This window comes from Dendrobates tinctorius, unplaced genomic scaffold, assembly GCF_039654945.1.
Source record: "Dendrobates tinctorius isolate UK_male_01 unplaced genomic scaffold, ASM3965494v1 ptg000265l, whole genome shotgun sequence".
NCBI classification, from domain to species: domain Eukaryota; kingdom Metazoa; phylum Chordata; class Amphibia; order Anura; family Dendrobatidae; genus Dendrobates; species Dendrobates tinctorius.
The window spans coordinates 11,334,020-11,349,496 of NW_027361932.1; the positions used below are offsets into that span (position 1 = coordinate 11,334,020).

Below are 15,477 nucleotides of genomic sequence, written 5' to 3' on the forward strand. Positions count from 1 at the left end.
GACAGGAGGGACCCCCTTTACTCTGCACTAATTACCATAGAGACTCTACTTGTGCTGCAAGTCCCTTGAAGACTACAGAGAGGAAAGAAATGCGTCGGGTGCACACAGGGAGAGTGCAGGAACTTCTTATTAGAGCTAGTTGTGGACTGCACTTGTGAGGTCGGGAGCTCTTGGAGTTTCAGGCTATTGTGGGCCATACTTCTTCCTGCATGGATTCTTACCAGGATTCATATCGCGGCCCCCTACATGAATGAACATCAATTGGGTGACGATGTTCCTATTTTGTCTATTGCTTGGTTGTGTTACATGCCATAAACTGCTTTTAGGATGCCAGCCCAAGCCGGCACCACTGTCATGGGTGCTGTCGCTTATGTCTATCATTCTCTTTGATCTAATATGGGTATCCTAGCTTGTTTCTCTGTACCATTTCTGACCACTGTCAGCTGAAATTTAAATATGAGCTTTTATAATCTGACCACTGTCTGCTTATATCCTATATATAATTAGCCAGATACCTTTATCTCCAGCAATTATTTGTGATTGCCAGCAAGACATTTTGTTACCCGGATCAGCATTGATCTATCAAAGTGTTTGCAATGTTACCATACCTTGAGTGGTTTCTCTGATTCTGGATTTCATTAGTGGTTGGTGGACCAGGATTTTTTTTTTTACACTTGTATTTATTATAAAGGTGTGGGCCTCCACCTTATGTCAAAGGTCATATACCCTAGTTGGAGCCCTTTCTTCGGCAGCACTTATTTTTCATTTTAGTGACATAGTTTATATTAAAAACTTAAACTTTTACTTTCCCGTTTTGCTGTATTGCATCACATATAGCAAATTGGGAAAGCTATGAACATATAAATTACTGTAATGATGCTGAATGGAGTATTCTTCAAAGATGTATATCCATTGTGAGGGATCGGCTCTGCAGTAGACTCTTGTTCACACACGGGCTTAGTTCATTGGTGAAAAAAAACAAAAAACAGGCGGTTTCTTAAAAGAAGTTCATAAACCGTCAGGCTTCTAAAATATAGGAGCTTCTTCCAGGCAAACAAAGGTGTCACAGAGCAAAATGGAAAATAACATGTCCATATGTCCAAAACCAGGGGAGGAGTCTTGAGGAGATCATTTGCATATTCCCAGTGCCTTCTGGGATAAGTGAAGAGTCTCCGCAAGCTCAACAATCACTGGGTTTTGGCCGTTGCAGCTGAAAAGAGGAAATCGGAAATTTGGCTCATCTTTCATCGTTTTTAAGAAATCTCAAGATGGAAGAGGCCAGGAGCCATTTGGTGAGCTGCATTTCTTGCTACATGTTCACAGATTTACCAGTGGAAAAGCCAATCTTAACATGCCACAAATGCAAGCTTGTGTCCCTGTTGGAGGAAAAGTTGCAAAATCTCGAAGAGAGGTTAGCTACGTTGAAGATCATTAAGGAAGGTGAAGAGTTCTTGGACAGAGCAGAATTATCTCTTCATGTTACAGAAAGAGAAGAAATTCGAAGTGCACCTGAAGAAACAGAGGTATGGAGACATGTGACCCAGAGAAGCAGGAGGATCAGTAGGCAGTCAGCACCCATAGTGCTCAGGAACCAGTACCAGGCTCTCACGCAGGAAAACGATGAAGAAATACATCAGGATAAGACTTTGCCAACAAACAGCAACCTTGTACGCCTTCAGAGTCCTCCTGGATGGAGAAAGAAAAATGTTGTGAAGAAGAAACGGAGAGTGGTGGTCATGGGGGATTCCCTGTTGAGAGGAACAGAGGCCGCTATCTGCAGACCGGATATAACTTCAAGAGAAATGTGCTGTCTTCCAGGTGCAAAAATTTAAGATGTGTCTGACAGGATATCAGGACTCTTCAGACCTACAGATGACTACCCATTCCTGCTACTACATGTGGGGACAAATGACACCGCAAGAAACGACCTGGAAACCATCTGCAGAGACTTTGAAGACTTAGGCAAGAAAGTGAAAAAACTGGGAGCGCAGGTGGTCTTCTCTTCCATCCTCCCAGTGGATGGCCATGGAACAAGGAGGTGGAATAAGATTCTGCAGGTGAACAACTGGCTACGTCGATGGTGCCGTCAGCAACGATTTGGATTTCTGGATCACGGAGTGAACTACTTATACGATGGACTACTTGCTAGAGATGGGGTGCACCTTACGAAGACTGGAAAGCATGTATTTGGAAGTCGCCTTGCTACACTTGTAAGGAGAGCTTTAAACTAGAACAACATGGGAAGGGAAGCAAAAGACCAGAAAAAGCCATACACCTGACAAATGCTATTGAGAACTCTGCTATAAGAAGTGGAAAGGAAGAACAAAGACGAAAGAATCTAATTAATAAAAATATTGGAGAAAGAGAAACCAATCACAAACTAAAATGTTTCTATACTAATGCACAAAGCATGGGCAACAAACAAGGAGAATTGGAACTACTAACACAGGAAAAGAAATATGATGTCATTGGAATCACTGAAACTTGGTGGGACAATACACATGATTGGAATACAAGACTAGAAGGATACAACTTATTTGCAAGAAACAGACTTGTTAAACGAGGAGGGGGTGTCGTATTGTATGTTAGAAACACGTATATCTGCACAGAGATCCAAGCTTCAGAGACTGGGAGTTCTGTGGAAACTGTTTGGGTAAGAATACAAGGACAGAACAATGGAAAGGACACCATTGTAGGCATTTACTACAGGCCGCCTGTGCAAGCTGAAGATATGGATGAACTCTTTATGCATCAAATGGCCAAGTTCTCCAAAAAATATGACATAGTTGTCATGGGAGATTTCAACTATCCAGACATTTGTTGGGAATCTCTCTCAGGCAAAACTAACAGGTCAAGGAAATTCTTATCCTTTCTTGCTGACAACTTTATCTTCCAAAAGGTAAGGGAGAAAACAAGGGGAACTGCTACCTTGGATCTAATCCTTATAAACAGGGAGGAAATGGTTGAGGAGGTAAAAGTGGCTGGGACCCTAGGAGGTAGCGACCATGCTATTTTAGAATTTTGGATAACTAGAGGCGGAAGACCTGTGAAGACTCAGACGTCAAGGTTAGATTTCAGAAAGGCAGATTTTAAGGGATTCAGAAAGAGAATTGGAGGGATCCAATGGCTGGATATCCTTAAAGACAAAAATGTCCAGGAAGGATGGGAAATCTTGAAAAATAAAATTCTCAAAGCACAGTTGTTAACAATTCCGAAAAGAGGGAAGAATAGGAAGCATTTAAGGAAACCAGGATGGATGAACACTGAACTTAAGCACATGCTAAAAAGGAAGAAAAAAATGTTTATAAAATGGAAAGAGGGAGGCATATCTAAAGAAGAATATAATGCTGTCTGCAGAACCTGCAGGGCACAAATCAGATTAGCTAAAGCTGAAAATGAATTGAGGCTTGCAAGAGATGTCAAAAGCAATAATAAAGGATTTTGGGGATATGTCAAAAGTAAACGAAAAGTCAAAGATGCTATAGGATTTTTACAGGATGAAAATGATGAAATGGTAAGACAGGATGTTGAGAAGGCTGAACTTTTAAATTCCTATTTTGCATCTGTTTTCTCTCAGAAAGGAAATGTAACATCAGCTGTTATTCACTGTCCTATTAAGGGAATAGAAGAATCCAGGATATCTATAAACAGAAAGATAGTGAGGAAACACTTAGCTAACCTAAATGAATTCAAGTCTCCAGGTCCAGATGAATTACACCCCAGAGTACTGAAGGAGATAGCAGAAGAAATTTTTGAACCCCTCTCCATAATCTTTGAAAATTCTTGGAGAGCAGGAGAAGTGCCAGAAGACTGGAGAAGAGCAAATGTTGTTCCTATCTTCAAAAAGGGGAAGAAGGTGGACCCAGGCAACTATAGGCCGGTGAGTCTGACTTCTATACCAGGAAAGATCTTTGAACAAATTATTAAACAACATGTATGTCAATACCTGGATAAGAATGAAGTGATTAAACAGAGTCAGCATGGGTTTGTAACTAATAAGTCATGTCAGACTAACTTAATTTCCTTCTATGACGGTATCACTGATTGGGTGGATCAAGGAAATGCTGTAGATATAGTATATCTTGACTTCAGCAAAGCATTTGACAAAGTCTCTCATACAATCCTTATTGAAAAAATGACTAAGTATGGAATGGACAAGGCAACTGTTAGGTGGATTCATAACTGGCTTAGTGATCGGACCCAAAGAGTGGTCGTAAATGGCTGCACATCCAGTTGGAAGAATGTCTCAAGTGGGGGTACCACAGGGCTCTGTCCTGGGCCCTGTATTGTTCAACATCTTTATCAACGATTTAGATGAAGGAATTGAGGGTACACTGATTAAATTTGCTGATGACCCAAAGCTAGGAGGGATAGCTAATACTAGAGAAGAGAGAGAGAGGATTCAAAAAGATTTAAATAAACTGGAGAAGTGGGCAGCAACTAACAGAATGGTTTTTAACAGGGAGAAATGCAAAGTACTACATCTGGGCAATAAAAATGAAAAAAGCATATATAGAATGGGAGGAATAGGGCTAAGTGACAGCACATGTGAAAAAGACTTGGGTATACTAATAGATCACAGACTGAATATGAGTCAACAGTGTGATGCAGCAGCAAAAAAGGCAAATGCAATTCTAGGATTTATTAACAGAAGCATACAGTCTAGATCACGTGAAGTCATTATTTCCCTCTACTCCTCTTTGGTCAGACCTCATCTGGAATATTGTGTCCAGTTTTGGGCACCACATTTTAAAAAAGACATCAACAAACTGGAGCAAGTTCAGAAAAGAGCGACCAGAATGGTGACCGGTCTGCAAACCCTGTCTTATGAGGAAAGGTTGCAGGATTTGGGAATGTTTAGTTTGCAAAAGAGAAGACTGAGAGGAGACTTAATAGCTGTCTACAAATATCTAAAGGGCTGTCACATTGTAGAAGGATCAACTTTATTCTCATTTGCACAAGGAAAGACTAGAAGCAATGGGATGAAACTGAATGGGAGGAGACACAGATTAGATATTAGAAAAAACTTTTTGACAGTTAGAGTGATCAATGAGTGGAACAGGCTGCCACGAGAAGTGGTGAGTTCTCCTTCACTGGAAGTCTTCAAACAGAGGCTGGACAGACATCTGACTGGGATGATTTAGCGAATCCTGCTTTGAGCAGGGGGTTGGACCAGGTGGCCCAGGAGGTCCCTTCCAACTCTACGATTCTATGATTCTATATAACACACTTACTCAGTCGTTTAAATGTAAGTCTTCCTCTCAGACTCCAGCAGTCTGAGCAGCACATACAAGGCCTCCTCACCTTGCAAAAACAAAGACCAAGTGATACAGCACGATCTGTCTTAAATAAGACCATCCAAGACCTGGACCGGTAAGTGAGCAGCTGATCCCACCCAGCTCTTTCAGCTGCTCATAAAATTTGGACCCATAATCCGAGCTCATAAAAACACCTCTCGGCACTTTACTTATGTGCTCATTCCTGCTTCTCCAGGTCCTACATCACCAAGGTTTGGCACCTGGGGCACACATACCTCCCATCAACGACCTGTCCAGCTGCCACCTTACACCATGAATATATTGTAAAAGGATATCTTTATTACTTGTATTAAGTATCACAAAAGCTTAAAAACAAGAAGAGTACTTTATAATGGCTACACCTCATTTGTGAATACCGTAGATCTGTTTAACTTTTTTTTACATGTACCGTATACCGGTACAGGAACTTGCCTGGATGTTGATTTTTGGGCATTCTGGCTGATGTTGATTGTTGTACATGAGAAAAGGAAATGCCGTAGGATCTCAAGAAATTCATGATGGAATTCAGGGTTTGGAGAGTTATGCTGATGCTCCAGCATGTAATGACGTGAGTAGAATAATTGTTAATGTTTTGTTAAAGAATAAATGTGGATTGTTGTTCATGGGGGAAAAACATAAGATATCCCCTGAAGATTATCTTTAGTGAATTTTTTTTTGGACCAAAACCCTGTCTTCTTTTAGGGGAAACACAGTAGTTATGCTGATACTGTGCTTTTTGAAAAATATAAAAAATATTCAAGAGAAAACATTGATCTTTGATATTTATTGGGTAATCATTATTAAACCCAGTACTTTATTTATTTTAGAAATGTTCTATAAATACTAATTTGCATTTATCTGATAAAGATTAGCAAAGTCCTTGCTGTGTCACCATTTTCTAATCCTACTTTGTTCAGTCTTCTGAATGAGACCCATACCCTGTGCTTTCTTCTTATGTTACCTCAACTGTAGTGTCAGCTATCTGTCGGAATTCAGCTACCTTTCCCAAATCCCCTATACACATGGGGAATTTGGCTCAGCTCAGTGTTTGTGCTTTCAACGGGAAGAGGAGAAACAGCCGCTGCCAAATTCCACTGGCAGTGACTTATCTCTCTGAAAACAGCTGTTGAAAATTCAATTCCCTATAATTTTCTCCCTACATCATCTGCCCGGAGAGTATGGAAGCCCCTATACACATCAGATGGTCTATTGGTCTCTCCAAAATTATCATGTTCGGCCGACTTTCAACTATTGTGTATGTTTCTTAGATCAACATTGTTCTTTATAATGCTGTTACAAGCACTGATTTTCATGGCAACATATCTACTGTCCAGGGATCCAGTATTTGGCAGAGAAGTGCACACTACAGTAATAATGTTATATGCACCTCTGACTCAGAAACCCTTATCGCATTAAGATCAATAGAATATTTTCACATCATAAGTATAAATGACAGCACTATCGCAGTGTTATTACAGGACATACATTTGAGGATTTTACACTATTGATATATTTTGGATTGATTACATTTCAGGTGGATTTTGATGCCCCGCTCGGCTACAAAGAACCAGAAAGACACACGCAACACGAAGAGCCAACGGTAACAAATAAAATAAATCCGTTTTTGTCTTGCTTAGTATTTTACATCCTTTAGTTCTGTATTTTACCTAATCATGTTTAGACGGTATACTAAGAGATTAAATCACTGAACAAAATGCATCCCATGAACCATATTTTGACTGAATCCTTTACTTCCTTCTAGGATGTTGAAACAGATCATAGTGAATATGCAGCAGACATAGGATTCAGGGTAAGTCACGGCCAATGGTGTAAATCATATGGATTTACATCGAGTTCCGTTAATACTTGTATAATATCTTGACATTTATATGACAGCCTGTATTTCCATTCACAATTTGCACTTATTGTATTGTTGCATTTTTTTGCTATGTAGGCGTTTTCAGGATCTGGCAACAGATTGGATGGGAAGAAAAAGGGGATTGATCCCAGCCCTTCTCCATTAAAACCAGGAGATATTCGGAGGTTAGTGTCTAACAGGTTCAACTGATCAGTGAAGCAAATGCCAGCAGCTTGGAAAAAAAAAAAGTGCATGTGTGATTATATTTTTATAATATAAAAAATATAATAATGCATGCAACAGTGAGAAAAAGATCCCCAAATCTGTAGATGTACAGCTATGAATGTCCCTGAGTTTATTATAATTCTGAGAAGTACAATACTTTCTTGTTGCAGAGGAATTCCAAACTATGAGTTCAAGATTGGCACAATTACTTTTATTAGAAATTCACGGCCACAAGCAAAGAAAGTAGAAGAAGTAAGTATGTGAAGTATGTATGCTAAAAGCACCCCACAATACCTGGTAGTCTCATATTAGATGGTACACAGGGGGTCTCGTTTTATGTAAATAACGTTTAATCAATGTAGAAGTTTAAGATTCTCCAAAATTTTAACCTACTTAAATATCTCACCAGTTTCAAGTTGTTTTCTTGCTCTCGATAAATGATAACATTCTTTACAGTCAAAGGCAGCAAGCACTAGAACACTAGGTAAACTGGAGTCATTGTACTTATCTGTCCTAGTAGAGTAGAGCAAAATGAAGATCACATTTGGCATGTAAGCATTAGTTTTTGGTAGTAACTTGTCATGTGGACAGGATGTGCCATTAATGCCCGATCTATGCAGGACTCAGAGGTGGAACTTGCCTATATCTTAAGAAAAAGGCTCTGTTAGGAATGAAAAGGTGGCCACACACACACAGTTACAATGGTTGAAAAATGTCCATAAAGTTCAACCAAGTGAATGTGAATAATAAAGGGAAGGAGTATATGTACAACCATAATGCATAATCTGATCCACCTTAACCCCTTTACGATGTATAGTTACGTCATGGGTCATGTCCCTGTACTCCATGCGGGCTTCGGAGCTGATCCTGCATGTTTTTCTGCACATGACAGCTGAACTGTGGAATGGCGATCCACCCACGGCCGTTAACATGCTAATCCCGCCCACATCACATAACCGCGGATCACCGATGGGTTGGCATGACAACCCGGGGTCTGCAGGAGACCCCTGTGGTTGTCATTTTGGAATGCTCTGAGCACTGCCCTGTGGCCAGGGCTCATAGCAGGTGGTCAATTTAGCTATACACACAGCAAATTGTATGACCTCAGCTTCTAGTCTCTAGTCTCCCATGGAGACTATTGAAGCATGTGTAAAGTTTAAAAAAAAAAAAAAAAAAATTGTGGAATTGCATTTTTTCTTTCGCAATTTCATCTCCTTTTGATTTTTTTTTCCTGTTTTCAAGTACACAATATGGTAAAACCAATGAAGTTGTTCACAGGTACAACTCGTCCCACAAAAAAAATCCCTCACACGGACATATGGATCCAAAAATAAAAATGTTATGGCTCTTTTGAAGACAGGGAGCAAAAAAAGAAATGGAAAAAAAAAAAAATTGAAAATCCCAATGTCATGAACGGGTTAAAAAAAATTGTGTAGTCGTAAAACTTTTTTGTGTTGCTATTTCTTGCTTTAAATGCTCAGAAAACTTCAAAGGGGGGTTTTCTTATGACCTGTATGTAGTAATTCTTCTTGTGTTTCTTTGTACATAGGATGATTCTGTCAATCGCTTTATTGCATTCTCTGGAGAAGGTCAGTCCCTGCGGAAAAAGGGTAGAAAGCCCTAGAGTGACACTGCAAGTGAAAAATAAAAATGATGGAACTTATTTGGTTGTATTTCTTCTTGTGGAGTGAGAAAATCAATCTCGACGCACTTCATTTGGAGTGTTATTACTTATTAGTCTCAGGATGGTGCGGAGGGTCTGGCAAACCAGGCAGTCTACTCATTCTAATAACCTGACATCAGTGTTTCCTAGATTGGCTGCATATGAAAGAATCCCAGAATATAACAAGCTATTGATACGAGACACTCGATGGATATGTATATTCTCAATAATAGCCTTGTGATCTAATGTCTCCTTAAATTACCATTTACAGTTGTAGACTTTTGCGGAAAGTGCCGAGTAGAAATTATAGTAGAAAATAAGTTATTCCCATGTTGCACATTTATGGCATTTCCAAGAGATATGGTTGGGCACTTTTCCCCCCCTCTGGGACCCTCCTCTTTTGGAAAACTGTGAGCTTCTGAATTCCTTATACTCGTCAATGGATAGTTATACATTCATGCCTACGGACTTCAGAATTGACGTTTATAGGCATTACAGGAAGAGTCAAAGCTATGGATATTCTTGCAAATTTTGTAAACTATTCTAAGCAAAAGGGCCCATGTTACTTATGGTACCCAATCATATCACTTGTTACATTTTGAAACCTGGTGTGGAAAAATAAAAACCAGTATCTGATTGGTAGATCAGTGTTGATGTATGAGTAGTTTTCTTTGACTATACATGTGTACACAATCTGGACACGGTAATAGATGCAGCTTTTCTTTGTAATAAACTGCTCCATACTGCTATTCTTGTTTCTTTTGTTTCTGTATTCAAGTAATTGTTACTTTTTTCACATGGGGGTAGGGAGTTTGACTAAATCTCATCTTTTTAGTTGCAGCAAAAGGTGAAAATGTTTAGTAATTAGGAAAGCCTGCAAAATATCCAGGCATGTCCACATGAGGATAAGAAATGGTTACTGCACTCAGCTAAGCAGCTTCCTTTTCCTGCTACTAGACTACTGTGTAAAGTGTGGGAGCAAGCATCATAGAATTTTACAGTGTTCACTAACGTAATGAAGACGTTAGCTAATAGTGACAAGCTCGAACTTAAGTTTAGACCAGAGAACCGTCAAAATTCATCAACCCGATCCATTACTAAAGGCAGTGTAACTCTTCGACTGGCCGCAAACACTATTAAATCATACGCATACATCCCCTAGCGATCCTCACGGGAACCCACTTTAATTCCTCGATACACTGCAGTTTGACGGATCCTGACAGTTAGTGGTTCCATGGCAGCGACAAACAAAAGGGAATACAGAGGGAACCCCTGACTGTTCCCTCTCCCCAAGGGAATCTATGGGGATTTAATGATTTAAAGTAGGACCATCACTTTTGGAGATCAATACAAAACGACAATCCTGAAATCTTCTGAAACCTGGTCCAAAGCCAAATCACCTAAAGGCCTTCTCAATGTAGGCCCACTCTACTAAATCAAATGCCTTAGCAGTATTCAGAGATACCAAAGTCCAATTGTCAGGTCCTTTCCAACCCAGCTGTGCAATTGCCTGCACCCTCCGTGTATTATCGGATGTAAGGCTATTTTCACATTAGCGTCTTTGTGCGCAAGTAGAAACGTATGCAAAAACGCATCATGAGTTTGCGTTTTTTATGCGCATTCGTTCTCTAGGTGTCAAACCAGTGTCTACACATGTTTACTCATAAAACGCATGCGTATGCATGTCCATGTGCACGTCTGCGTTCCCATAGACTGTAATGCGTTGTTGTGACGCATTCCGTGCGCAAGCGAACGCATGTGTTTTCTTACGCCTTTGGACCCAAAAATGCAACAGGTTGCGTCTGGCGCATCTAGACGCACACCTTGAAAAAATGCGCTGCACAAAAAACCGCTAATGTGAAACCAGCCTAAATAAGCTTGGAATAACACTGGTCTGGGTGTCTAATTTAGTGAATTTCTTTTATTTTGCATATTCTATAGCATTATGGCCAATATTTTCTAATCTAAATTTAATAACATGTATCTATCCCATGCGCAGTCATTGGGAGGCTTATCTGGTTTTAGTATTGTATGCCAATTAGATATGGACATAGTGGAAAGATTTTGGTTTTAGTTCTGATTTTGTTCTAGTGAGGAATTATATACTTTAAGAACATGAAGATCCAGTTGTTCAAAATTTCTTAAGACTTCCACAGGGTGTCTATCTGGATCATGAGACTTATACTGTCCAGATATTCCTGTAGTGTTTCCTATGGGTAAACAACCGGAGTCGAGTCAAGGTCCAGGTAAAGGTCAGAAAAAGAGAATTTCATGAAAATCAAACACCACCTGCCCCTTAGGATCATTAACCCGAAGGACTGGAGGAAACGCAGTATTACGGTTAACCATATGGGCTAGCAGGTGCCCAGTCTGCTTGCCAAGCTAAAAAAAGGACTGTGGTAAAGAATAGATGTCCATCCGCTTTGTCGTTTAAAAGTCATAGGTATTGTCTACCAGTCTGAAGACAGCTGTATTTAGTTTAGTCAGAGGTGTCAGCCACAAAAGCGACCTCTAGTGACCTACATTGAGAGGCTAACTTCTCCTCTCTATAGGAGAATTTTTTAATATAGGAAATGGTAGATGTAAAACATCCCCTCATATAGGCCTTGAAGACTTCCCAGGGCACTGTCATATCTCCCTCCCCAGTGGGTTTCCCAGAACACTTGAAGAGGAGTGGAGCAACATTCTACAGGCCAAAATCAGCAACTTGATCAACTCAAATCAAAGGAGATTTGTTGTACAGTGTGAGGTAAATGGTGGTCACACCAGATACTGACTGGTGTTTTGAACCCCCCCCCCCGACTCTCCAATACTGTAAAACTACACATTTTAGAGTGGCTTTTTTATTATGGCCACCCTAAGGCACTCCTGTGCAATACTCATACTAACCACTATCTTGCTATGCTACCTGTATGAGGTGGATGGATTATCTGGGCAAAGGAGGAGTGCTCACTAACATATTTAGACACATTTGTGAACAATATTTGAGAGAAGAAAGCATTATGCTGAAAAACAGAATGGACAGCACCTACAAAAATCATACATTGATTTAATGCTGCTAGGCAAAAATATATATAACTGAACATAAGGTTTTTAGTTTAACATTCTGATCAGACTGTATAAAGCCCACTGCCACGTCACAGAGAACTTGTTAGTGGGTCCCTAACGGAGCAGAGCCGTGCGCCGACCACCGCCGCAGCGCAATGCACAAGCAGGCCGGACAGCCTAGTGCCTTACAGCGCCCATGCTGCACGACTGAGTCCCCATGACTCCAGACCACGCCGCCCCACTAGCACAAAACCACAGCAACAATGGCCGCCACACAGCACCAGTGTAAAGGAGTGAGATTTGATGTCTTGCGCTACTGCTACATATAAAATATGTATTATCGCTCATCTTTAATGGTATTGCCACATGTATGTGTTACCATTTTGTAGAAAGCTGTAATATATTGTCTTGTGTTCTTGTATTATATCCTTGCTTAATATAATGTGTCTGTTGTGCATGTACAGTTAGGGTAAGTTAGTGCATCCTTTTGGGGACATTAGAGGAGGGCACTTTTAATATATAGTTCCTATAGATTCGGGTCAGTGTAGTTCTGTTGAGGGCCACTAGATGGGGGCATGCTAGGGGGCCTGATAGGTTTAGCATGGATGGTTATAGAGGGTTAATTGTAGGAGGGGCTGCCGGGTAGTAAGAGGAAAGTTGGTTAGAAAGTTAGGTCAGACGGGGCCAGGGTGCCCTAGCGTCCACAATGGCTATAGGCCTGGCCAGCTAGGCAGTGCCGTAATGTTTAAGTGCTGCAAGCCACGTTACCCACGCCCACTGTGTCTCATAGCAGTGGGCCAGTGTAGGAAAGGAAGAATGTGGCGACTTATCGCCTGGGCAGATGCTTTTAGGGCAGGAATCGGTTGGGCAGCTGAGATGAAGGAAGTTGGAGCTTCGACGAGATCGGTACAGACGGGCCGGATGCTTTACCAGTGGCAACCAAACTTGATGACTAATTATTTTGAGTCTGGGGCGAAACAGGCAGAAGGAAGTGTCATCATGGTGAGGTCAGGCCAGGAAGGAACTGGGAAGCGGTCTAGGACAGTTTGGTTCGGGCGTGTACTGCACAGAAGCAACAGCCAGAAAGGGAAAGATGAGGAAACAAGTATATGTCTTGATGTAACTTGTGAAATACTCAGTAAAGAAAGTGTTAAAGTTGACTTGGATTGTGTCTCCATTGCTGGGAGTCACCTGGAAGAGGGACCGTTATCGCCTGGGAAGTGCCCAGAAGAAGCTGATTCTGGAGATGCAGGTATGCAGAAGAGAATAGTATATTTTTCTGTAGGAGGACTGGATATGGATATAGCAGTTATTCAGGTCACGACTACAGTCCTGTCCCTCCCTTACACCAAATGAAAAGAGCATTGTAACTCGCCTTCCTCAAGTAAGAGCAAAAATGGGCTAGATCCATTTATAAAAAAAAAATGAATAATAAGAAACATGTAGGAAATAAATGGTAACTAAACCTTTCTCTTTGGTGACGGACAGGGAACAGTGCCCAAGTTGCAAGGATTTGGGCAAACCCTTTGAATTTAGACTTGAGAGAAGCTTGTGGTAGCCAGTAATCCTTATCGTATTATCTGGTTCTCTCTTGGAAACTTAAATGTACTGTGGTGCAAGAGTAACTAGATCATCAAAGCTGGCCCTAATGCAGAGCCAGTGTCAGTCAGGGTGCTGCTCTGTATATTCATGGTGGTGACTGAAACCAGAATGCTGCTGGGAGGAATAAAGTTAATTTTCTCCACACAGAATTCGGGAGGTTAGTAACGCTATTAACCTGCAAATTAACCCCAGATCTGCAGCTTGTGTTTTTTTCTGGTGACAGGTTCCCTTTAAATAATCTTGAAATAATGAAGCAGCCCACAGTAGTGGAGTAGATCCCCGCCACCTTATACTGAGCCAGCATATAAGCCTGATTAAATTATTTGATTGGGGCAAGCCTGATTGCCATGGCAACACAACATGCCGAGGAACTGACTCAGCGAAGAATGCAGCACCCATTGCTGTAATAGGGAGAGGGGAGCAACACTACCATTGTTCTCCATTCCGCTAACAATTTAAGACTAATATCCTACATAAACTGAACCATCCATTCCCGTCTCCAGAACTTTCTTCTGCTGTGCCCTTTTTCTGGAATGGAATTCAGAGCAATTTCCAGACTGTTTAGGCAGGCCTAACACTCTACTTCACTAACTTAATGTCATTAAATTTCTCTTTTCCTACTTATCTCCTCAGAATGTGGTCCTTCTCATCACTTTCCAACACCCTTCATGCACTCTAGTGGCATTTTGTATCTACACATAAACAGATGTTGGCTGCTGACTGGTCCGTTGCAGCTTGACATGAATATATTTAGTTATTATAAAAAAAAATGACTACCAAAAATTACTAGGAGTTTTTAACTTTTATGTGACCCCTTATTCCGACTAAACCGAACCTGTGAGGCGATTTCTGTTCAAGGAGATCGTGCACAAATGTTACCTATGCTCTGCTGACTCAAGAACTGCAGAGTCCAAACCTATAATATCAGCACAAAAACTGCATTGAGCGCTACATGGGTTTATATGGCTAATCGGATACATTCAAGCCTTGCCTCAGTAAGTTCAATGCCAAGTGTTGGATGGAGTGGTGTAAAGAACGACCCCTCTGGATCCTGGAGCAGTGGAAACATGTTGTGAGGAGATGAATCGCATTTATCTGTGTCTCTGATGGAAGAGACTGGGTTTGGTGAATGTTGAGGAAAAAGTTACCTGCCTGACTGCATTGTGCAAACCATAAAGGATAAAGCTGCGTGCTTGGCTTGGTTTTCAGGGTTGGCATAGGCCCCTTAATTCCAATACTGAGAAACCTTAATGCTTCAGCATTCCAAGACATTTTGGACAGCTTCGCTTCTACCTTTATGGGAACACTTTGGAGATGGCCTCTTTCTGTTTCAGCACGGCTGTGACCAGTGCAGAGAGCAAGGTCCATAAAGACATGGTTGAGTGCGATCTGTGTGAGAGAACTTGCCTAACCGCACTGAGCCATGACCTCAACCCCATCAGACATCTTTAGGGTGAACTAGAACAAAGATTCTAAACCATGTCCTCTCCAACATCAGTGTCTGACCTCATCAGTGCTCTTCTGGATGAAAGGGCAAAACTTCCTTCAGACACCTCCAAAATCTAGTAGAAAGTCTTCTCAGTTGAGTGATAGCTTCTATATCTACAAAAAAACTCTAATGCCTATGGATTTAGAATGGATGTCTTAGGACACGTTCACACGCTCAGTATTTTACCTCAGTATTTAGAAGCTGAAACCAGGAGTGGAATAATCAGAGGAAGAGTATAATAGAAACACGTCACCACTTCTGGATTTATCACCCTCTCCTGGTTTTGGCTTACAAA

At 41.0% G+C, this 15,477-nt stretch overlaps 1 protein-coding gene across 2 annotated transcripts in view; it reads left to right on the top strand.

Annotated features, from left to right (window-relative positions):
- Nucleotides 1-9,792, top strand: part of UFD1 (ubiquitin recognition factor in ER associated degradation 1) — a 47,046-nt gene extending 37,254 nt beyond the window's left edge. For both annotated transcript variants that reach the window (XM_073559096.1, XM_073559095.1), the window contains exons 8-12: nucleotides 6,832-6,897; nucleotides 7,060-7,107; nucleotides 7,252-7,340; nucleotides 7,551-7,632; nucleotides 8,930-9,792. In XM_073559096.1, coding sequence (XP_073415197.1) covers nucleotides 6,832-6,897; nucleotides 7,060-7,107; nucleotides 7,252-7,340; nucleotides 7,551-7,632; nucleotides 8,930-9,004 — 360 coding nt within the window. In that variant the 3' untranslated portion in view covers nucleotides 9,005-9,792. The remainder of the gene's footprint in view (nucleotides 1-6,831; nucleotides 6,898-7,059; nucleotides 7,108-7,251; nucleotides 7,341-7,550; nucleotides 7,633-8,929) is intronic.
- The last annotated feature ends 5,685 nt before the right edge of the window (nucleotides 9,793-15,477 follow it).